The sequence below is a fragment of the Teleopsis dalmanni genome, chromosome X, assembly GCF_002237135.1.
Source record: "Teleopsis dalmanni isolate 2A chromosome X, ASM223713v2, whole genome shotgun sequence".
NCBI classification, from domain to species: domain Eukaryota; kingdom Metazoa; phylum Arthropoda; class Insecta; order Diptera; family Diopsidae; genus Teleopsis; species Teleopsis dalmanni.
The window spans coordinates 28,470,331-28,496,078 of NC_051848.1; the positions used below are offsets into that span (position 1 = coordinate 28,470,331).

The following is a 25,748-nucleotide window of genomic DNA, read 5'->3' on the forward strand; positions in this document are numbered from 1 at the left end:
GTATACAGTTAACAAAATAACCAATATCAGAGTATATCAGAACTTTTGTTTTGCTTATGAACATATTAAAGATATATTAACAAAAACGTTTTAGATACGATTATAATTTAGTGAATGCAATAATAATAGTTATAAAACTAAAATATAATAAAATCAATAAATATAATAATAAAATATAATGACAACGAAAATTAAAATGCAAAATAAGAGCTTGGCAAGTTTAAAAAATAAATAAATAAATAAATAAAATAAATAAATAAAAATAAATAATTAAAAAATAATAACTAAATGAATAAAATATATAAGAAGTGTTAAAAAGTAATATACCATAATTAAATAATATTAATTGGCTTATATTGATAATAAAATAATACACATTAAAAATATTATATAATATACTTTTTAATAAATTTTTTTTTATAATATATTAATTACACCTCAAACCATATATTAAAAAACAATAAAAATAAATTAATATGAAGTAAAGTCATACTGATAAGAAGTCAATTTAGGATATTTTAATTATGGCTCAGCTAGAAACTCCTGGAAACTTCAGCATTCTTGATATTTCATGGAAATATACATTATGACAAAATAACAACAAATCTAATAGTAATAGGCGTCGTTTACGTCATTAGCTACATTACTAAGTTTTTTTTTTGACAAATTAAAAATCATAACTAAAATATAAACAAAGTATATATGTTTGGTGTCGTTAAAGGCATCTTTTACGTCAAAAAAAAATACTAACAAAAAATGTTAAGCAATAATGACAATATAATGATTATAAATTATTATAACCAATATAAAACAACATAATATAAAATTGATTAGTTTACTCATACAGATAATATATTAAATATATTAAATATAAATAATAAAGTTAAGAAATTGTACATCGATTTTTTAAAAATATAGAAGTAAACAAAAATAAAAAATTAATTATATATGATAAACAAAAATTATAAAATATGTAAAAAATAATATAAATTAAAAGCAGAAGAACAGTATTAATATTAATTAAAGCAATAATATAAATACTAACTGAAATCATTGTAACTTAAAAAATATATAATTATATTAAAAACAACTTCATCTCTCTATTATGTGGAAAATTTTTTTATTAACTGCTAATAATATTTTATCAATATTTAGTGCTAACTTTTAAATTGTTATTAAAATTTTGGTTGTATATTCTTTAAGAAAATGTACAATAAATAACTACTATAATAGAAATAGAAATTTAAATGCAGTATAGTCATATTACAAACGCAATTACTTTGATTAATATATATTTTGTAAAAATTTTTATTATTTCTTTAATAATCAAACCAATATATTTAAATATTTAATTCTAAACTGATCATTACTTAAAATTGACGTAAAACGCTAATAGTTCAGAATTTCTAGTCACTATATATGACTAATGATTATTAATTAATCAAAAAAATTGAAACACTTTTAATATATTTCTTTATTATTGTATGATTCGTCAGCCATACCCACCAAAAAATAGAATCATTTAAGGACTATCTTAACTGACGAGAATATAAAAAGGATCACTTTTTATACTATCCCATTACTATTCGACACTCGTTAGAAACTCATCATGATCTATGATAGTTATTTTTCTAATAATTAACCGATATCTGGAGAATACCAGTACTTCTTATCAAAAATTTCAAATAGTCAAATATGGATTTATATAAACTAATACTTGTGAGAAATATAGCCACTAGTATCTATCATCTTCTTCGATTTATAATTTAAGCTCATCTTAAGTCAAATTTTTAATAATAGTAACTACGATATTTAAGTCGGTAAAATATAAACTAAGTAAAATACTACTAAACTATTAATCATGAACAATAATAAGGTGATTCCGTTCAAAAAATATATTTAAATTGTTGAAATGTATAAAATAATTATATATATAAAACAATTTTTTTTAAATAACAACAAAAAAATTAAAAGAAAAAAATTTTTTTAATTAAAAATAATAATAAAATAATAATGAAACAATAATAAAATAATAATAAATTATTAACAACAATAAAAAGTAAGAAAAAACTAAATAACTAAGGAATAGCTAAATAACAATATTATTACTGATATAAAATTTTAAGTAAAAAGAATAACAGTTTATCATTATATATAAAAAATTAAAGCATTCAAAATAAAAATCATTACTAATTACAATAAAATTATTATATTAATATAATATGTTTAAAGAAATTATTTTATTAATTACTGCAAAAAGTAATGACGAAAATGAAAAGTAATAAAAAAATTTTTAAAAATCATTTAATTTAAAAAAACAAAAATAAATAAATAAAGAAGTAGAAGTAACCCAAAAAAATTTTTTTAAAAGTAAAGATTTATTTTTAAAAAACAAGTAATACAATTAATTGAGTGTACAATTTTAGTTAAATATTTTTGAAATATATGTATTTATTTAATTATTTACTTATTTTTATTTTTTTGTTAATATCTATAATATATTAATTGTTACCAAAACATTCCATTGTTATTTTTTTATAAACATTAAAAAAATTATTATAATAATTATTATTAAAAACTTTTGAAATTAAAAGGAAACTTTAAAAATCAATATAACACTTTATATGATGATGACAGACATATGTATTTTTTTCTGCTGTTATTTTTTGTACAAATTTAAAAAAATGGTTAAGATAAATTATTTTAATAAATTAATAAAATTTAAATAAAATTTAAAATGTTTATAAAACACTATGTATGCTGATATAAGACGTATATATTGCTGTCGTGTTGCCTATTATAAATTAATTAATTAAATATTATTTTTAAATTTATAATTTCTGAGAAACTATGTTAAACAAAAAATTGTTTCACAAACTGCATTTATAATAACAATTTTTATAAAAAATATTATATATTTATTTTATAAAATAAAATTTATAATTAATTGAACTTAATGAAATATACTGTAGTATATTATTTTAACAAAAATATAACATACCATAATAAAAGCTTGTATTATGAAAATGAATAATATAAATAAAAATTTTATAAAAACATATTTAAAGTGATAATAATAATCAAAATTCTTCTAATAAGATTACAAAATAAATGACATCAAATTAATATAAAATATAAATCAATAATGTATATTTTATAAATGATTATAAACATTAGAATGCTTGAAAAAATAAATATGGAAATATAGCTATCATGTCATAGTCATTACAGATTAGTCGAACTTAGATTAAACATATTTCCATCTAAAGCTTACACGCGCAAGATATTGGCAAGTGTCCAATTTTTTGCCCATACTCTTTTACTGACGAATACAATTATTTGAAAATTCAAACCTTTCAAAAATTTTTTTTTGTGTATGTATAGAAGTGAATGTACATTGATTTATACTTGCCAGTAACTTGCTAAAAACTTGCCTACATAATTCATTGTTAAAAAAGTGCAAGTGTTAACAAATTCAAGAATTTTAAAAATTTTTTGTGTGTATAAAAGTGTATGTAAATTGATTTATACTTGCCAAAAACTTGCCTACATAATTCATTGTAAAACAAGTGCAAATGTATTTTTTTTTTAAGTTTTTAACAAAAGTTTGGAAAAGGTACATATTTAAATATATTATATTAAATTTCAATCTCTTGATAGCTATGCTTTTGAATTAGAACTAATTATTTGAGTCCTTTTCACTATGAATAATAATAAGTTACAGATATTATTATTCAGTGAACTTCTAATTTAATTTTTCAAATAACTAAATTAATTTTTAATCGAATTGTGTTTAAACATATTTCAACTATTTGAGTAGGAAGACATATGATCACATGATCATAAGAGCATTAATAATTCGATAAAGATCCAGAAATATTTGGTGAACTATGAAACATAAGACTGTTAGTTATTTCGACACATTTATATTTTTTGTTATTGTTATATAAGTAAGTACAAGAAGAAATGTGTCTATATGCTTACTAAAAACTTAATTGAAAAATTAATTAATGTCATTTTATAAGTTGGGTAGACAATTCTCTATAATATGAAACATTTCCAAATTTGAAATAATCAAACTACTCTAATTCATTGATGCGCCCGAACGGCTGTAGAATACTAAATAAATACTATTTAGGTAATAGAGGAAGATAGACTTACTTTCACTTTACCCACTTAGCTATCTTATCAGTTAATTTTGATGCAATTTCCAAAAACTGAAGCTGAAATTTCTAGGAGACGTGTTATTGTCTAAGCTCCGTTTACAGCTATCTATCCAACTATTTCTACCGAACCAAATATTTACGTAAAGTATGTATATATTAAGATATTTCAAACTACACATTTTTTTAAATTCCCCCCTTAATTTGTTTTAATAGTATCATATTACACATTACCATCGTCTGTATTTCATATAAATTTCATAAGAATCGAAACAACGCTGCGCTTATAACAATTCACTACAGCAAAATCAAATTACTAATTATTAATTTACTAAAATGCAAATAAAATATTATATGTATATCTGTAAGTGAATAGTGTTAATTATATACATAACTCAAATTCACAATATACTATTTATATATAATTATATGTGTGTGTAAACAAAGTCCATAAAAAAAACTACAATAAATTTACGAAATCAATTGAATTTTTTAAGCAATTATATATATTTGGAAAGCAATGAAAAAACATATAAAAATAATATACAAAGTATACTTTATTTAAGTTATAAATATTTGACTAAAATTATGTTAAATAATTTCAAAAAAAAAAATGTATAACCAGTTAAGCTAACTGCGATTTAACAGATATGTTGAGTTTTATAAAAAAAAAACAGTATTGTTTTAAACAAAGTTGAAATATTGTAACAAAACTTAATATATTATACCATCAAAATAATATAAAAATAAATGTACGTGATGTGAACTGTAATTTGTTTTTAATTTTGTACTTCTATAGAAATCTTAAAACAAAAAAAAAAACAAATCATACACCCAAATCTTAGATTCTTTGACAGACCCGTTAGCATGATAAGCTGCTTAAATATTTTTAAAAAAGTTTTTTAAGATTGTCTTCCTTCCTACCTCACTACCTTCCATTTGGTTGAAATTTCTTTTTTTAAAATAAAAATCTATACGAGTATATATCGGAAAAAATTAGTATTGATCATAATTTTAAAAGCGGAACAAATTTTGACTTCACTACCTCTAATTTGGCTAAAATCTCTTATTTATGAGGTTCTTTTTTAAAATAAAAATTTTAGACATATATCTCGGAATCTATATATCTGTATATTCTGGAAGAAAAATTATAAAATATTTTTCTAGACGATGGTTTTAAGAATTTGCTTTTGTATCATAAAAATAATTAACAATACTTTTAAGAAATAGTTTAAACTATTAAAATTAATTACACACTAAAATTTTTGAACCAACCCGGCCTGGGTAAAAATTAAAAAAATCCGAAACGTTAGCAGCACTAAATAATTATTATTAAATATTGTTATTTTGTGTTTTAATTTTAAATATTTTGTTTAGCCGTGAGTAAGGTTTGTTCTCGTTGGATCCTCCATCCCCCATCATTTGAAATTCTTCATTAATTAATTGAAATTAATTGAATTCTTTATTAATAAAATAACAGTTTGTACTCAAATCTTAATCTAAAAACTTAACTGTATTATATCTGTAACTATAATGTTTTTAGATATATGACTTGTTTTCGTATGTATAAATTTTTTATTAAATTTACTTTTAAGTTTAAATAGCAATGAATTACACAAAAGTGCATTATGCCATAGTGTGATTTCGTATATACATAGGTAGGGCATTCTATATACAGCACGCCTTCTGATATCAAACTATTTATTATTATTATTAATTATTATTATTATTAATTGTTAATAATAATTAATTATTTTTATTATTAATTATTATTATTATTACTAATAATTATTATTATTAATATTTATTATTATTATTAATTATTATTATTTTTATTAATTATTATTATTATTAATTATTATTATTATCAATTATTATTATTATTAATTGTTATTTGTATTAATTATTATTATTACTAATAATTGTCATTATTAATTATTATTATTATTAATTATTATTATTACTAATTATAATTATTATTAATTGTGATTATTATTAATTATTATTATTATTAATCATTATTATTATTAATGATTATCAATTATCTTTGCTCGAAGATAAATTTTAAGCTTTTTTGGGTCTTGTTTAGAGCTTCTGAAATCTGTTTAAAAAGAGCTTTTTGTTAAGTTGTTTAGGCTTTGCAGTAAAATATTAGAAAATTTGGAAAGCTTTAAGTTATTGAAAAAATAACATTTAACACTTGCCATTCACTTTATAATATAAATTTCAAAGCTCTTCTCTAAAGGAACTTGTATAATATGATCAGCAAAGTGCACGATTTTTATACAATGATGTGTAGTAGGGAAATACGAGTATAAATAATTACCAAATGTGCAGATTTTAATAAAAGCAATATTTGTTTTAATTAAAAATTTAATGAAATGAATATACGTTAGATGAAATGACTTACCTTATGTACCTTACTTGCTATATAGAACAAAAAGAAAACATACGATGATGCCGCTGCCAAATCTGCGTAGTTTGAAATAAGTGAAGAGAGTAGTTGAAGGCACATGTGTTATATATTACTTGTACACTCACTATTATAAAAAATAAATATCATACCACTTCAATTATTATTTAAATTTTTAATTAATATTAACTATTAATAATATCATATCTATTAATATTAATTAATATGATTTAATCTATATATAATTTCATGGATTTAAAGAAATCAATGTAATTTATACATATATTATTTAAACATATTTAAGAAACCAACGATAGCAACACGATTAAAAACATTTATTTGAACAAAAATTAAAAATTTTTCTAAATTTCAATATGGCGTCAATCTAGTTGTATCACTTTGAAAAAGTTTCTCTTGAGAAAAGTAAAAAACTTTGATTAACAAATAATCATTAATGTGAATCCCAATTTTAATTACATTTCACACAAAGGTATTTTTCAATAAATCTTTCAATTAATATTTTAGTAAATATTACTTAAATTTATTAAATAAATAACCGTTACACTGCCTTCAGTTGACATCAATTAAAACTCCGGCTTTCGTACATTCTTTTGAACGCGATGCGCAACGACTGTCTGTCATACCTTTTGTTTTCTTTTTTCTCCTTTTCGTAAGCCTATCAATGGTAATGGGATAAGAATTAACCATAACTACATACAAACAATAACAAAATATGAAGCGATGACATAAATAAATACTTGCATTGAATGCACTAACAAATTTTTGCTTGGGACATTTGTAAGGGCAACTGTGTAGTATATAAATTCGTTATGACCTTAGCTTAAAATTTTGTTTTTGTTTTTTCTTATGTTTCAAAACCGATCCGTTTCGATTTCCGTTAGTCAGTTAGTCAAATTTTAAGTGGCTTGATATCGTTTTCTTCTTAACACTTTTATGCACATGACATTTAAAATTTTCTTTTGTCAAACTACTTGTGTTTTAAATAAAAAATAACGTATAAAAAATAATGTATAGTAACATTCGAATAGTTTAAGATAGTGAATTTTTTTTATGCAAAACTAACCTAATATTTTTCTTTGTGTATGTGCCAATATATTTTATATAGTTTTGCAGTTTTTTGACAGATTAAGATATAGAATCATTCTTTAGAGGAACAGATTTGAAAAGCAGTTTATTAGCAGTTTATCTAAAAGGTTACGCTAATCTACATCACCATCTTAACATACTTAGTAAAGAGTTTGTATGATCTCCTTGGAAACAGACAAAACTATCCACATTAATTCTGATTACTGTGCTCTGGTCGGTATTAGAAGGATCTATATTAGCAGAATGTGTGCTACAAGACCATCTATTATTATGGGGATCATATATGGCACTTCGGATTTTATCAAAATAGCTTGGTATCTTTAGCAGCGCAAATATGTAAAACGGTGGCTGTGTTCAAACTTTTTAAACAGCCATCGTATTTTTCTACTATTTAGTATTTTAATTGATTTTTATGTTTCATTAGAAATGTGCTAAATAAAAATCTTTAACATAAATGTAATAAAATATATGATATATAATCTTAACTTTCTCTTTCAGTATACTAAAGGTATTGACAGCCTAAATTTATTTAGTTCCAGAAATTTTCACTTTTTGTATATATTTCTAACAGACAAGGAAATCTTTATCTGTTGTTGAGTCTGTTGCTGAACTCAACTATTTAAAAAAATGACAAATATTGAAACATTAAAAAAGAATATTTATCTAAAATTTCAATAGAAATGAAAGATACGTTGATAGCATTGTTTAATTTTAAATTTTGGGTATCATCAGCACTTTTCTATTTTTTCAATGTTTTTTAATTAATATTATCACTTCGATGTCAGAATTTTGCAATGCAAAGTAGTTATTTTTTTTCACTGAATTTATATTTTTTTCTGAGTTTCAGTGAAAAAGTATTTCCAAAAAAATTTGGTTTTTTTTCTCAAATGAAAAAAAAATTAGCATTTATCATTAAAATTTTTTAGAGAATTGTAGTGCGATATTATATGAAAATTTCACGGATCTTTAGTTTGATTTCAAGTGTCTGTGCAATAAGTATTTGCAATTAGTCATAAAAGTTTTAAATTAAAAAACAATTTTATTGAAAAACAAAGTTTTTTAAAGTTTTTATAAAATAAAAATTATTAAAATATTCTTAACATGAAATTATTAAAATATATTCTCCTTACGACATTGATAACTGTAGTTCAGTTGGAAGTTTCTCAAGGTAAAGATTGGTATTAAGTAATTATGAAAATTTGCTTAAGTCTTGATTACCACAAAATTTTGCAAAAATTTAATTTAATATAGACATTAGCAAAACTTGTATAAAAAAAAAACTAAGATATCTTAAACCATCTCAGAAATAAATTGATTATAATAGATAATATTTTAATTATCTCATAAAAAATAAAAAGGAGCGCTGCATTTTGAACGCAGTTATCCCAACCTATTGGATTTGTATTTAATACCTTGTTATTATTAACTCAACTTATTGGGTTTCTATTCAACACCTCATTATTATTATCATTGTTTTTATTAAAATATATATTAGTAGTTCTTGAACTCGAGATCGTTGACGACAACTGAAGAAATTCTAGTCTTTAATTGGATTTCTATTTAATACCTTGTTATTATTAACTCAACTTATTGGATTTCTATTCAAGACCTCATTATTATTATCATTGTTTTTATTAAAATATATATTAGTAGTTCGTCAACTCGAGATCGTTTACGACACTGAAGAAATTCAAGTCTTTAATTTTCATACGGTTCATTTACATGATAGCAAATGGAGGTACTAAAAAAATATATTCTGAAAATCTCAGTACAGAAGAAAACCAAACGGACGGTTGTTTAACAACACCTTTTGCTAATAATAAATTAAAAGACAATCATGGGGGTTAATATTTCAAACTTCATTTGGTTCAAAGGAATACAAATGGGGATACTTGTTACATATCCTGAAAATCCCAGAACAGAGGAAAATAATATAAACGGATGTTTAACGTTATCTTTCATAAAATCCGCAGGTATCGACAGTACCTACAGAAGGTACTTAATACATGTTTTGAAAATCCATGATCAGTACAAAATAAAATAAGCGTATGTTTAACATTACCTACAGATATTGACATTCTTCGATACTATTTTTAAAATACATAATTTAACAATAATGTGTCCAGTGATAACGAAGCCAGTGATTATTTTCCATAAAGTCTTTTTTAAACTAGGAAACCTCTCAGTTCTTTTATTACTGACTCAGATGAACTGTTTGGATTACCGTTATTGTTTGATGTTTAAACCAAGTTACTAGCTAAAACGTTACTGGTATTGTTGAGTAAACCTGGTATTCACTTTGCTAGCAGGTTTCCTATATAAAAAAAAAACTTCATACAAAAGGATACTATAATCTGCATATTGTAGACCCAGTATATTTCCATGTTGTGAACTTTCTCGACATTTCATGAAAGTCAAAAGAAATTTCATTATTTCAATGTTTTCCAGAGTAATAACTTTATGTATAGGTACCCACAACAATCGAATTGGAGTAAGCATATATACTGAAGGTTATATATAAACCCGGTATACTACTAAATGTTTAGTGATTAGTGAAATCCTATTGAAATATATAAATACAAAAAAACTCGTGTACTTAAACAATATCTACAGATAGAATTTATATTTATATATTAATTCCTTAACTAATTTAAATTAATTTCTGACATGTGTCTTACAAATAATAATTAAAATAGCAAATAAAAAATAAAAAATTAAAATTAATTTATTTATATTTAAAATAAAAGACATTGTTAAATTCGATTGTGAGTTTTCATAAATCCTCATGTGAATTTTATTGTATCTTAACCTCACAATAAAATTTATCAACTAAATGGTAGTGTATTACAAGCTGAGCTTTTAAGTAGTTACTTATATCCTCTGGATCTAGGTATTTGTTTTTAAGTACTTACATTACTGAATATCTGAAAAGTGAATAAATTAAAAATCGATATCGCATTTTAGTGATAAATTACATTAACTGCTATAGGCAAAATTCAACTTCCATGAGCTCGAGCAGTCGGGAGAGACAGGTTGTATGAGTAATATGAGTCCAACACGGCTATGTACCGAGCAGCAAAATATTAGATTGATAAACATTCACGCAACAAGTTCAATGAAAGATAAATATTAGTAGATAGTACATGTCTGATAAGAATCACCAGTTTGGGAAAAAACGCGTAGGTGGAACTTATAAAGATAAATAAAAAATGCCATAAAATATATTGGTAACTCATACAACAATCGATATTTATCTATATAATAAATATTTTTTATTTATTTATTATTATTTTTCAATCATTTTTTTTTATTGTTATTGCTTACGTTTATTGTGTATTTGTTTTAATAGTTTGGAAGATATAATTGTAAGGTATAAAGTATAATTTTAGTCTTGTCAATTATTTTTCATACCCTATGCGCATAAAACTACAAAGATAATATAGTATATGTGTGTTGTAATATACAAAGTACAATAACTTTAAAATACAAAATACTTATTAAAATATTTTCATAATGAGTCTATAAACTAACAAGTTATAAAGTAGCAACTTAGAATTTTTTATATATATTAAAAGTTACAATATTTTACTATGACCTACCAGATATATTATAAAATTCCTTATTATAATCTCCAAAGCTTATCCACAAAATTTAAGATTTAAAACACACGATCATCTCCTAAATCCCAGATCTTACTCAATTCAATTTAAACCGTATGGAGACTCTAGACTAAATTTCTGACAATTACATTGGATAAGCACATTCAGAAAAATATGCTCTAACCACATAATAGTTAAATTGTCTTGATCATTTTGTTAGAAAAATTTTAGTTCATGTGTTAAAGAATATATGCACTATACCACGTATATATTGAGCTGAAGTTCAGTTGAAAACTGCTTAAATCAAGGAAATAATTTTTAAAGTGTTTTTAGTTTAGATTATAAAAGTCTAATGGATCTGTTGGTTCAAGTTGTTACCGTACAAGAACTAAAAGAACTTGTGACTAAGCATAATATGCTTGTTAAAAAGGGGCTCTTTAGCCCAGTTAGATTCTCTAAAATGAATGCCCCTAGCATGCTTAATCTTTCTTAAACATGCACTGAACAGTGGCAAAACAGATGTGAAGCACCTTCTAGGTCATCATCAAAGCTGCAGCAAGAATCATTTAGAATCGCAATAAGGTTAATGCCTTTATGGGACATCCCAACATATCTCCTATATTTTTTTTTGTAAAGTTTTTCATTTGTTTTTGTTTATTGTCACCAAACTTTTGCTTTCTGTCTGGGTTAAGGTTTGAGTATCTTTTATTTATATTTAATTAAAAATCTGTCATTACGTTAAGACATACATTTATAGTTATTATGCACTTATTGTATAAAAATAATTTTCATTTCATTATTCAGTATATAGAAAAATATTAAAATGTGTTTAACTATAATGTTTTTATTAAAATTTTAAATATTTTTAAAAATATTTATTTTCAACTGTCGTCATGCGTTCTTAACTATTTTGAAAGAGCAACAAAATATCTTACATGCCACGAAAATCAGCACATCGTATGATGGTCAAATGTGATATCAATATTTTTGATTTCTTTTCGTAGATAAAATATCTTTTGTACATGAAGATAACGACAAATAATGCAGTCAATCGATGAAAATGACTAACGTTTCACAACAACAACAACAATATAGTTTTAATCAATTTTTTGTTATTGTTTTAAATTTATGTTTATTATGATCATTTTTATGCATTATTTCATTATGTACATAGTTTTTTACAATATCTGAATATATAAGCACATCGAACCCAGTAGTCAGTCAGTAAACACTTCTCTAAAATCTACAATTTATTTTATGGCTTATTTTAAAAAAATTAAAATACTTTATAAGAAAAATAGAACAATTACACTGTCAAAGACAATAATGTTATTTTGAATTGTCCTAAGATTATTCGATTTACATATCAGACCACAACCATTTATTCTATAGAACACAACTCCAATAACTGGTGCAATCGAAACGGTCAAAGCTACTCAGCAATCAGTCAATCGTTACCTGCAACACAGATCGTTGCTGGGGTGATATAGTCACAATCTTTAGTAACAGATATAACACTCTAAGCCTCGCTAAGCAACTTTAAAACTCTATATATTTATATAGCAACGAGTAAGTCTAATTTTATACAAACTGGGATAGTATATACGTTAAAAAAATTATATCAATAAGCTTGAAATTATCCTTAAAGTTAGCGATGTCTATGTCAAACGATTACAGTCACGCTGTCATTAAATCACTGCCCTAAAAAAAATATACTCTAATTACATACTAGTTAAATTGACTTGATCATTTTGTGGTCAGGTCAGTAGTTAAGGACATATATGGTTGAACCAACATGATGCGTAAGAAGAAGAATATTTTGACCTGAGATGTAGTTAAAATCTGGTTAAATCAATGAAATTATTTTTCTGAAAGTTAGAATAAATAATATCATCACTATGTTGCTCATCTCTCAATAAATTAAGTAAGCAACTTTCAGCTTATACTATTCCCGATCATATTCAGATATAAAGTCAAGATCCGACTTTACGGGGAACTCTAAGACGCAAACATGAACCTAGTTTCTCTTTTTTTCTTGTAAAAGATAGAAAAGGTACTGCAAATGTATATAGTGATTAAATTATTTGATTCTAAATTATTTGATCTTCTAAATTCTCTTTCTCTAAATTCTTATTTGTTTTTTTTTTTTGTCACTCTTTCGAATACATGTGGTGTCTAAAACAATGTCTTATTAATTGTTATGACATACAAAAATAAATGAATTACATTATTAAAGTGATACTGTGTAGCATTCTAAAGCAATGTCGAAACAATTTGCTCGTAATTAAAGAATACCAAAACTATATTAGAGTTTCATGTGACATAGATTGACTTACGTTTATCGTTTAATATAACATTAATTAAATGTTCTGCCTTTAAGTTAAATCTATTTTGACGTATGACATTTCTAATAAAAAGCTTAAGACATTTAAATGTTACTTATTTTATTTTCTAATAATGCAGGGTTTATACGCTAGTCACCTGCAAACAATAAGACTTCACTTTTGTATTTTATGCAGATTATGGATATTATATATAATTAAATACAACCATATTTCAATAAAATCTGTATTTTTGACAGCTCTACAATGTCATGTTTGTGATAATTGCGCCGACGATGAGGATTTACAGGAGCTGCACATATGTGAAGTAATAATACAGGAAAATTCCACTACCATAAGACCAGTAACGCTACCTGAAATTCTAGAAACGAACACAACTGTGGCCCCTTCCATTGCTAACACTACAGCTCGACCAAGTCAAAATGTAGACTCTGAGGACAACTATGATGATTATAGTGAAGAATATGATAGTAAGCCATCATCTAATCAACAGTCAACAAGAAATACAACAACACGACCACCAATGCAAACAACAACATCTGCTACAACTATATTAACGACTATAAGAACAACAACAACACGTCCAAATAGTGTAACAACAACAAGACTACCTTCAGCTGGTAACTCAGATTATGATAATTATGATTACGACGATCAGGATTATGATGGTGATCGTCGCAGTGTTAAAAGATGGTCTGTACTTAAGGCGAAAATGGCGAGATCGGATGATGAATCTTGGTGCTATATCCTAAAATATAAAGGTAATTTATAATTTTTACATTTTTTGTATTATTTTTGTGTTAATAGGTTAATTTAGGAATCCCTAGCACTGCAATTATAACCTAAATTTTCAAATAGAGATATTTATATACATTTATTCCATTTTTAAATGTAAGTTGTTCGACGAACCATTGGAAGTTTCATGTTTTGAAAAAATTAACCTATATTTACTTACTTTGAAACCGTATAACATATACCATCACAAAAATATGCATTCGCAGGTTTTTATGAGCCAAGAAGTTATTTAAAACGCTGAAGAATATCTGAGCCGGCAGTCCAAGGGCATTATTAAAAACAAAATATTTATTTTATGTTTATTCTGTAACGCAGATTGTATACCTATGTTTATAGAAGTAACTGGCGTTTAAAAGAAATCAAATTACAAATTAAAAAATTAAATATACATACGTATGTATATCTCTGACTTAAAAGCTCATAATACCACTAGTTAGAAATTCACTGTTTTAGGAAAACTAAATTTAAATTGCAAAGCAATGAGATCTTGAAATGTATTATAATAATTCTATAGTTATTAATCAATTTGGAGATAATTGTATTCCATCCTAATAGCCCATAGGACTATTGCATTATATTGGTTCACCAATATAACCTAACTTATCCTAACCCAGTAATTTAAGTTTGAAAATATGTTCATGAGTTAAATTTGTTTAATACTTTTTATAACAGATATTAATAAATAAATGTTTTAATAAACATTATGTCTAATAATAAGTTAATAATTCAATTAAAGTAAAAATTTTAATATTCTCTTTTAATTTTTAGTTAATGATACTTTAATTACGAAGCGCGGCTGTACTCCTCTAGTGGATGGCGATAAAAGTATGACATGTAATGCAGTACTTGGTGATAGAATAGCAACTCTGGAGGATTGCAACATTTGCAATATTAATGGTTGTAACAAACATATAACCGATGAGACCGAAAGTGATATAGATACAATTTGGAATGCGGCATCAAGCCAGGGCGAAATAAAACTATATCTCATCTCAACGCTCATTATTGCATTATGGGCATTTAGTCGCTAATAAATAGGGCGTTTAATTAAATTTATTCAACTGTTAAAAACAATCTAATTACGAGTAATTAAAATTTCCATTGAAAAGTACTTAACTAAATAATTAATATTTTTATTGAAGTCTCTCATACAAAATGATGAAGATACTTCTATTGTTTATAAATGACTCACAATGGACTGACTATATGAGTTGACTGTGCAGTGTAAACTGATAAAGAATTATATATAAATAAACAACAAATAATAAAATCATATTTATGGTTTATAATTGAAATAAATAATTTATGCTTTTAACAAATGCCAGTAAAAGTAATTAATTTGTTAATATGTCAATCTGGAAACTTCATATAAAATTATTAATATAATTTATGATCGCCCCTGGCGGAATTTGAGGCAAAATCACTTGTATACGTCAGCAATCAGAGTAATTTATTTTACTTTTACTGCTCCAAAATTGGAAATTCACACACACATGCACAGTTGCTTACCTGTATTAGTTAAACTATATAACTCATATCAGTTAATGAATAAATTTAATATTACATTTAATGCGTTTCTTTAATTGAATTTTTATTTGCCGTGTACCGTTTGCCGTTTGCCGTTTACCGTTTACCGTTTACCGTTTACCGTTTGCATTTGACAGAAACAACAAGAAGGCGGAAGGGTCCCACTCGGAGTTGATGCGATACAATTTATTTTTAAAATCTGACCTTACAATCGATTTTATTTTTGGCCACTTTCACAAATACGAGTGTTTCATTAATTATAAATCTTGATAAGCCAATATTTTGAAGAGCTGATAAAGATAAAGTAATCAATATTTTCAATTACGCTCGCAAATTGTTCTATAATGATTAAGTGTGTAAATATATTAAAATATTCTCATATCATATGATACTTACCAATCACGTCATAGTCATATGTGCTATGTGCTCAAATGTTTTCCACTTAGCCCGACGTTTTAGTCATAATGGGCTATCTAAAGCGTTCAGGAAGTACCGAAAAAAACTAAAAAGGATTCCTGCATCTCGTATCTCCCTAATAGTATAGATATTGACCCTTGCAAAGAATCTGAATCTATAAGAAAGTGTTATGTATTTCAAGCGTTTTCCAAACAACCTAACTGATGCATACAAGGAGTCCCAAAAACCGCTGAATAAACTAGAACCGTAGTTCTTGACCCTTACAAAAACTCTAAGAAAGTGGTAAGTATTTTAAGTGTTTTCTATTTACACTTACGATTTAGTCGTAATATTTAAATCGTCACACTGAGGCGTTCAAAAAACATTAAAAATCGGTTATAAAAAACAGAGCATCGAATCGGAATTTTTTCCGTCCCGATTTCCCTTCTGGTTGAGGACAACAAAAATTATATCGTTTTCGTTTTAGGAAAAATATCTTTTTTTTCAGTTTTCGGTTTTTGCTTGTTCGATGCACTGATAAAGAAAAGAAAGGATAACTGTTTCAGGAACTTCTGAGATGTTGATTGTTGCGGAAAATCCAACAAAGCATTGTATGTTTAAAACCTTTTCCAGTTAGACTTACAATTTAGTCATAATATCTAAATCAGCAGGCCAAAAAGGTCCAAAGAGCGCGAAAATCTGCTGAAACGAGTAGAAAGAAAAACTGTTTTAGATACCTTCAAGATAGCGCAGATGTTGACCCTTGCAGAAAATCTAATAAAGCAATATATGTTTACAGTGGTTTTCAGTTAGACTAACGATTTAGTCTTACTATCTAAATCGTCAGGCTAAAGCCTCTCAAAAAAGCTAAGGATGATTCCTATTTCTGGTACTTTCGAATGGTATCTAACAAAGAACACCGCCATCCAATTGACTTGCCAATTTGGTTCACTTTTACTTAAATAGGGGAGTCATGCCTGTTCTTATCAACGTTGTCTATATGCAGAGTGTTTGGATCTGACATAAACGCAACATTTTAATATGTACTAACCTAACAGTTATTTCCTTCGTGATATTGATTTAGCAGCGATCTTTCAGTGACATTTATCTAATGAAATTGTCAGTTAAGAATTTCTATCTTTGCCATTTCATAAAATGCCATTATTATCTGAGCTCTTAAAATCTTACTACATAAAATATATCTTATATATATGGTATTATATATTTATACATTATATTTTATATTATATATATAAAAGCAATGATACTATAGTAGATATATATCGCGCATTACGAGAAGACATGAACAACATAATAATCCATCTAAACAAACTATGAGCAGAACTATCAAATAATTTGAAGAAACTGAAACTGTAATAGATGTGCTAAGACCAAAACACCATTAAAATATCCGCTATGCTGAAAATATTTTTGTGTTTATTAATAATGATAATAAAGTTTGTTCATTTCAACATCTAATGTTGACAACATCTAATGTTAGGGAGCTCGTTAAATTAAGCTAACACTAGAGCTGAAGCCGGGACGACCATGGAATAGGTAGAACATACAATGGTTCAGTTTTAAGGAGCCTATCTTAATATAGTTAAAGAAACTTTTTGAGAAGAAAGTATTTGTATGAGTTTTTAACTAATCCACAAAGGATGATTCTTATACAACCTGATTTTCTCGTTTTCAATAAACTGTTAATAATAAGGATACTTATTACTTTATCTACGTTTCCATTGATAGTCGTAATATGTTAGTCGTTAATGACCGAGTAATAAAATCGTCAATAAGTGAAAGGGAATCTACAATTAATCCAGTAATATTATAGACGTAATACTATATAATAATTACGCTAATGTAAATTAGCTTACCAATATAAAATTCATGAGAAAAATATTCCACATGTATGTAGCATGAAGCAGAATAATTTGATACTACGCTTAATGACTACATTTGTTGGGAACCATTTGTAAAAAATGAACGGTAAAAATTCAATCTAAAGCTAAAGTAAATTAATATACACTAAACCATCTCAATATACAACAAACTAAATGCAAGACTTAAAGCAGATCTAAATTCAATATCAGCAGAATTGCGTTAATATAATGTATATAGTTCTGTACATATAGCAAAATACTATTTTCAAAACTTATTAAATATATGGGTCATCCTTTTACAAACCGGACGAATTTTGGCAAAAAATGAGCTAACGATTCAGTTGCGACTGGTATATGGAAATGGGGATCATGAGGCTTTTTTGCGTCAACTTATGTGACACTCGTATATGACCGGTTCTTTTTGTATCCAGCCTTATTTTAATGGTTCCAAACGTGCAATGCTTTTTTGTGTAATGTTTAGCTCTTGGATGATCGATATAGTACTTACATGACAATAGCAGGTCGGACTCTACAATTTCCAATCTTTTATCGACATTTTTCACAACTGGTCTTCCAGAGCGTGGTGCATCCTTGTCATTTGAAGTTCGACAAACCAAATTGCGTATGATTGGCTGTTTCAGTATCGGGACCATAAATAATATACGCATCTCTAGCCGCATGGTTCACGTTCTTGCCTTTATTAAAGAAAAAGTGTGATATAAAAATTAAATTCAAGTTATTTTTGTTGTTTTTACTAAGTTTACTTATTAATATGAAAAACAAATAAAGGATCTGTAAGCTTTGACTTGACATAACCTTAATAAGATAAAACAGTTTTTCTCACTTAACTGATCTTCCAGGTTTACTCTTTGTCAGTAAACAATATCTTACTAAGATATAAATTTAAACAATGAAAGTATCTCTATCGTATCGACTTTATTTTAATTAAAATTTAATTACTTTGAAACCTTGACATTATTTTCTTTTTACCATTACAGATACTTAAAATGTAATAAATATTTTTTAATAAAAACACTGAAAAACTCTTTAAATTTCAATGTAAGTTCAAAAATTAATTCAAAAACATAAAAATTACTGATGACAAAAACATTTTACTGAATGTAAAAGTAATTACATGGATAAGCACTTCAGAACCTCACTTTGAACTGCTTGGACTGGAAACTGTCTGTTGTGAATGCAGGCTGGTTACTTCCGATAAGCCTGACTATACGGCAATTAGTCATTTAGATAAAACAATAGTACAAACCTTAGATAAAAGCACTGAGTGAATTTGTTACTCCACCAATAAAAATATAATAATTTCTAATTAAAACGTTTTATGAAATATTTCATTGGTCGCAGTAAGGAAGGCAATTTTATTAAGAGCCCACCCAATTTTAGTAAATACATAATGTAATATGTGATTACGAGTACTTTCACAAGCTGATATTAATTTTATCTATCTATGATATTTATAAATGAGCGAAATACTTCGTAAGTCTAGTAAAAAAATAATGTAACTAAAATGTTCTAACTGCTTCAAATTTCTTCAAGCAATATTATTTAGTATTAATCATTATAACAAATCTAAGCCTTATAGTATAGTATAAAATATTATTATCTAAACTTTTGTTGGTTGAGATAAATTTCATTTCTTAAATTACATATCATAGAACAGTTATTTTAAGTTTAGAAGAGGTGCCATTTTATATCAATCGATGATCACTTCAAGCCATGCAAAATGCGTAGTTCACGCTTAAATCTTAACAGGAAAAAAACTAATTCAACTTAAATCCAAATTCACAATTAAGTGATAGATAACCGATCAGTTCTAAAGAAGTCTTCCGTCTCTCATTATTAAAATAAAAGCGAAGAGATTGTTACTTTTTGTATTGGTTTCCTACAATTCACTAAAGAATTTTGAAAATCAACAGGCAGTCTATGAAGTTGGTCAAGAAGTTCGCGGAACAAAAATTAAGAAACAGTTTAACTTACTTATTTTGCATTACATTCTACAAAAAAACAGTTTGTTAGTAAAAAAAGTTACGTACAAACTCCTTAACTCAATACACTTATTCTAATAATCCACCACTTTATGGATCCTCTTTCTAGAGTTTTCTCTCGATAGGTGTAAAACTAAAAATGTCTCCGAACATGTTTGTTGTTTCACACTTCAAAACTCAATCCAACAAAATATTTTATTGAAAGACATACTGAAAAAATTGTTAAAATAAGATATATAACAGAGTATGAGATTGAAAAACAAAATAAATATACCTTTAAAATAAATCGAAAGAAAACTAAGTTTGTTCAATTAGTATATAGAACGGTGACATAGAGGAATATGTTTTATATGCTAATAAAATGTATATATTTTTTGCTAGCTTATGTAGGTTGAAATAAATATATTTATAAAATAAATAGAAACAAAAACAAAAATATCCTATTAGTATGTGGAACTGAACATAAAGATATGCTGTATATTAACAGAGTACTTTTTTTTCTTTACAGATTGCTAGGATTTAAATATATATATTTATTAAATAATTACAAGGAAAACTAATGTTATTCTAATAGTATGGAGAACTTGATATATAAAAATGTATTCAATGTATACTAACAAAATATATTTTAAATTTTTGTTTCAAACTATAAGCAATGAATTAAAGATATCTATAAACGAAAAAGAAAACTCAGGAACGATTTTCTATGAGTATATAGAAAGTGATATAAAGAAATATATTTAATATATTTTGGATTCAAAAAACTTTCGCACAATACCTAAGAAATGAAAATAGATTAGTCTTTGTAAAATGATCTGAACTAGTATCCGAGTTATATGTGACTAATAATTTGGAAATTGATGATAATTGTGGCAGAAATACATAGGTTTACAATAACCATCAACGTCAACTGATAAACAATATTTTAAGGAAATCAAAAAATTGGTGCTCAAAAAACATCAACTGACATATGTGACTAATAATTTGGGAACTGATGATAATTGTGGCAGAAAAAAGTAATAACGTAACTATCTTCTGCTCCGGATTTTGTTGTTTGTTAACTACTCCTTAAGTAATAGACCTTTTTCAAAATTTTTTTTTTGTTATGTTGATACACCCTTTCTTGACATATGGTACAAATTTAAACGACATCTGTCAATTAGTTTGTTTACAGCAGCTTTTAATGTGAAACTACCTCAAGTGCATTTAACATAGCGATTTTTACTATGAAAAATTCTTGTTGTACTCGATTTTTGGACCAAACACGGCACCACTGTCATCGCTCAGGCACCATATTCGCCAGATCTGGCGCCGTGCGATTTTTTCCTGTTCCTGAAACTCAAATTGCTTCTTCGTGGTAAGCTTTTGAGTCGATTGAATCGGTAAAAGAGAATTCGCTGAAGGAACTAAAACCCATACCTTCACGAGTCTACGAAAAGTGTATAGAAGATTGGGTTAAGCGTTGGCATATGTGTATCGCTTCAGAAGGAGCATATTTTGAAGGAGATAAAATAAATTTGGAATAAAGTTTAAATTTGTGTGTTTTATTTACAAAATCCGGGTACTTTTTGAGCTGGAGGTAAGTATTGAAGAACTTAGAAATTTTGTAGAAACGGTAAGAACAGTGACTCGAGGGATGCATAACGTAACCTGAATTAAAATATATGTATCAATAATTACTTTAACGAACAATACGACTTAGAAACAATAAGGACAATATTCAAAACCCGATGCGAGCTCTTACGATTAAGCTACATACCATATGAAAGTCAAGACACGCTGTGTACGATATACAACCTAAAATTGAAACGCGTTGTAATGCATTTAGTAGGCAAATACCCAATTTTTAAGGAACAGGGGATGTGGTAGCTTGGTAAACCTTCAGTCGACGTCCATGAAACCATACAAATACTGAATGGCCTCAACTGGAGATTGTTAACAGCTTTTTAAAAATGCATTAAAAGCAGGGCTAAAGATAATAAATGGTGATTTCTAAATTAGTTTATATGAAATTTGTCATTCTTGTCAAAGTAATTTAATTTAATATTTATATTGTACGATTAAATTTATTAGTAATCATTTTTATTTAAATTTAAGAAAAGTTTTAAAGCTTTATATATATAGGCCGTGTGTGAGTTCAAGTGAATTGATGGTAAATTGAGCGAAATAGTAAATTATATCGGTATGGAAGCGATGTAGGCATTTACCAAAATTTCGTGTAGATAAAAATTAAGTAAATTAGGTGATACCATTGTGAAAATTTTATAAGATGTTTAATAAATAAATTAGAAAACTTTTAACCAAAAATAGTAAATAAATGCAATAAATAAATAAATATATATTTTCATAAGTGCAGTGCAAAAAATCCCTAGGAAATTTCAATTTACTTTACCTCAGTTTACTCGAACTCACACACGGTCATAACATAATTTTTATAAATTTGTATTTAATACAACATATTTAAAGTGAAGTAAAATAAAATTTAAATAATACTACTGATTATGTGGGTTAAAATGAATATAACTACAAAATAAATAGAATCAATAATAAAGATATTCTATTCGTATATATATATGTTGATCCTTTATTCGATTCAGCGCAACTGGGCACTTTTACTCTTTGATAGCTGAGAGTACTACAGGGTCCCACCCATCTCACTGACTAATTTATGTATTGCCTATTAGCTTCATGATTATTCAGTGGTTGATCTAAGATCTGCGTACCTCCCCGTGCGGAGAGTGATTACTCTAAGATTAGATAGTGCTAAGTAGGATAGCCTGTCAATTTTCGCATATAACTTCAGGGCTCTGTCCCTTATGTATTTTTTGATCGGGTCTATTCTAAAGTCTTTTAGTATGTCGTTTGTGCGGATGTACCAAGGCATTTTGAAGAGCTTTCGGAGAGCCTGACTTTGAGCGACTTGTAGCTTTTGGATAGTTAAGTCAGCAGCTTTGCTATACGCGACACACCCATAAAGTAATGCAGGTCTAATTATCTAGCTGTAGATCAGTTTTCTGTTCTTCACGCTGATGTTGTTGTGTTTGAAAAGTGAAACGTTATATGGAGTAAAATATTTTTTTTCTTAAGAGAATAGTTCTATATATTTCTTTTTATTTATTTAATACAATTATTTATATCAATCTTGATAATTTGAAACTTGTTATATTACTATTATTATTAAAAAGTAATTAACTTGAAAACTTTTTATTTTACATTCTATTAACAGAAATTGCTTCAATTTGATTAGAACCACTTGAAAAGTGAAAAAAAATGAAATTACATGATTTCTTTTGAAGTGGCACTTGAAATTCTATAAAGTAGCCTCCACTTATTAAGAAATAGTAATGAAGAATAAATTATCAGCACTTTACAGTGTACACAGTAAGTGTAGAATTTTATCAGATAGTGAAAATAGCGCTTGTCTAATCGTGGCACTAATCACACTTGCTTAGGAATTGTAAACGAAGTCAATTAATTAGCAAAAAATTGACATAATTTGATTTCGATAGTAAATCCCGTAGAGTCCAAATATTTTAACCAACAACAACAACAACAATGAATTGAAAAATTTATTGAAAAAATTTGTGAACCTTTGGACGCGTTTCGTGGTGTAAAAATAGACATGAATATAGAAATGAGAGTGAAATTTATTAATAAAGTTTTTTTTAAATATTTTTTATTGTTTTAATGAAAAATTTGTTGAGCCGTAAAAGTCATGAGCTCACACTTCGCTGTTAATTGCTCACAAATAATCGCATTTTTGTACGAATTTGATTTATATTTGAGTATTGATTTATTAGTTTCGAACCGAGTAACAACACAAAGAATTGGGGAAATGCCACAACTTACTAAGTTAAATCAACTTTAAATAAAGAAATTAAGTCATTGAATTTGGCACATATTAAGTAGATGACAACTATGAAAACCTAGAAGGTCGAACTAAATTCCTACTACTAATTCCCGACACTTACGCACCAAAAATAATAAATAATTTTACCTATTTCAGAAAGTTGACAATTTAATGCAAAATGTAAAACAAAAAACAAAATGTATTTAATGTACAAAACATTGTTGTAGTTTAATTAAAAAATTTATTTTGTAAATTAAAAAAAAACAGCATAAACAGCAAGAAAAAAATGTTTCTACTGCAATGACTAATTTGGACTAAAAATCCGAAAACGAAAATACGGAAATCACTGCTGCTGTTTTCAGTTTCGTGAAATGCTAAAATAATTTTTTAATTACAAACGTTAAGGTTTTCGCATTAGCTAAAATTAAACAAAGCAAACATTTACGCAACTGCATACGTAAAACCATAACCGTTGCTCACAACGAGCACAGATACGCGTCTACACAAAGATACAACTCAGCATCTCAGCATCTGTTTCTGTTTCTGCTTCTGCTTCTGGTTCTGGTTCTGTTATGAACGCTTCAACGACGAAGCTTCGACCAAATCCCAAAACAAAAACAGACCCGGTACAACGCAACACAGCACCGCACAGCTCCACACAGAACAGTTGCCACTTTAAAAACATAAGCAGTTTTGCCATAAAATGCAACAAAATGTTGTTGAACTTACTCAGCACAAAGTGAGTATCCATATTCATACATACATACATACATACATACATGGTACGATATATAGTGATATGTTATATACTCACATTTGGTGTTATATATCTGGAAAAGGAAACATTTTGCTGGAAGCCGGTAGCACGTCGCTTTACTTTATACAAAAGCAACAAACCGCCAAAACAATAAATCGAATCGTTTTATTTTTGGAGTTCCATAACAAACGTAAATGATGCCTTCCTCTACCAAGGAACTGTGTTATGCATATAACTTTTACTTTTTTTGGATGTTTTGGAAAGTAAATCGATGTTTGCCTTGTTTTTATTTATAAAAAAAAAACATTTAAATACAAGCTTCAATGAACGAGTTCAAAAAAGTGTAGAGGTACGACTAGGGACTCTGCAGAATATAAGGAATGATTAATATTCACATAGAAAAAGACTGATCATAAAACATTTCCTTTAACAGAATATTACTTGAAAATATTTAGCTACGATAGTGGAAAGCTCCAAATAGCGAATTGAAACAGCAAAGAAATGATAATCGGGTCTCTGCAGAATATAAAGAATTAGTTATATTCACATAATCAAAGACGGATCGTAAACCGTTTCCTTTGACCGGAATACAGAATTACTTGAAAGGTTCTAAGGAATTCTAAGGAATTAATTATATTCATATAGACAAATACTAATCATAAATTTTTTCGTTTGACCGGTATACAGAATTACTGGAAAGATTCTAGCTACGACAGGGACAAGCTACAATGAATGAACTAAAAAAAATTTACAGGCGATAATTGGGTCTCTGCAGAATAAAAAGAAATTAATTATATTCAAAAACAATTAATTAATTATAATTATTAATTTTAATTATAATTATAATTATTAATTATAGACAAAGACTGAACATAAAGAATTAGAAGATATAAAGAAGAAAGAATTGAAAAAG

The 25,748-nt window shown here is 26.3% G+C and overlaps 1 protein-coding gene across 1 annotated transcript; it reads left to right on the top strand.

The window, feature by feature from the left end:
- Window positions 1-8,747: 8,747 nt before the first annotated feature.
- On the top strand, window positions 8,748-15,499 carry LOC119662455. The gene is made up of 3 exons (XM_038072078.1): window positions 8,748-8,851; window positions 13,864-14,385; window positions 15,188-15,499. Exons 1-3 carry the CDS (start codon window positions 8,785-8,787, stop codon window positions 15,448-15,450), a joined length of 852 nt encoding a protein of 283 aa, XP_037928006.1. The 5' UTR covers window positions 8,748-8,784; the 3' UTR covers window positions 15,451-15,499.
- Window positions 15,500-25,748: the final 10,249 nt, after the last annotated feature.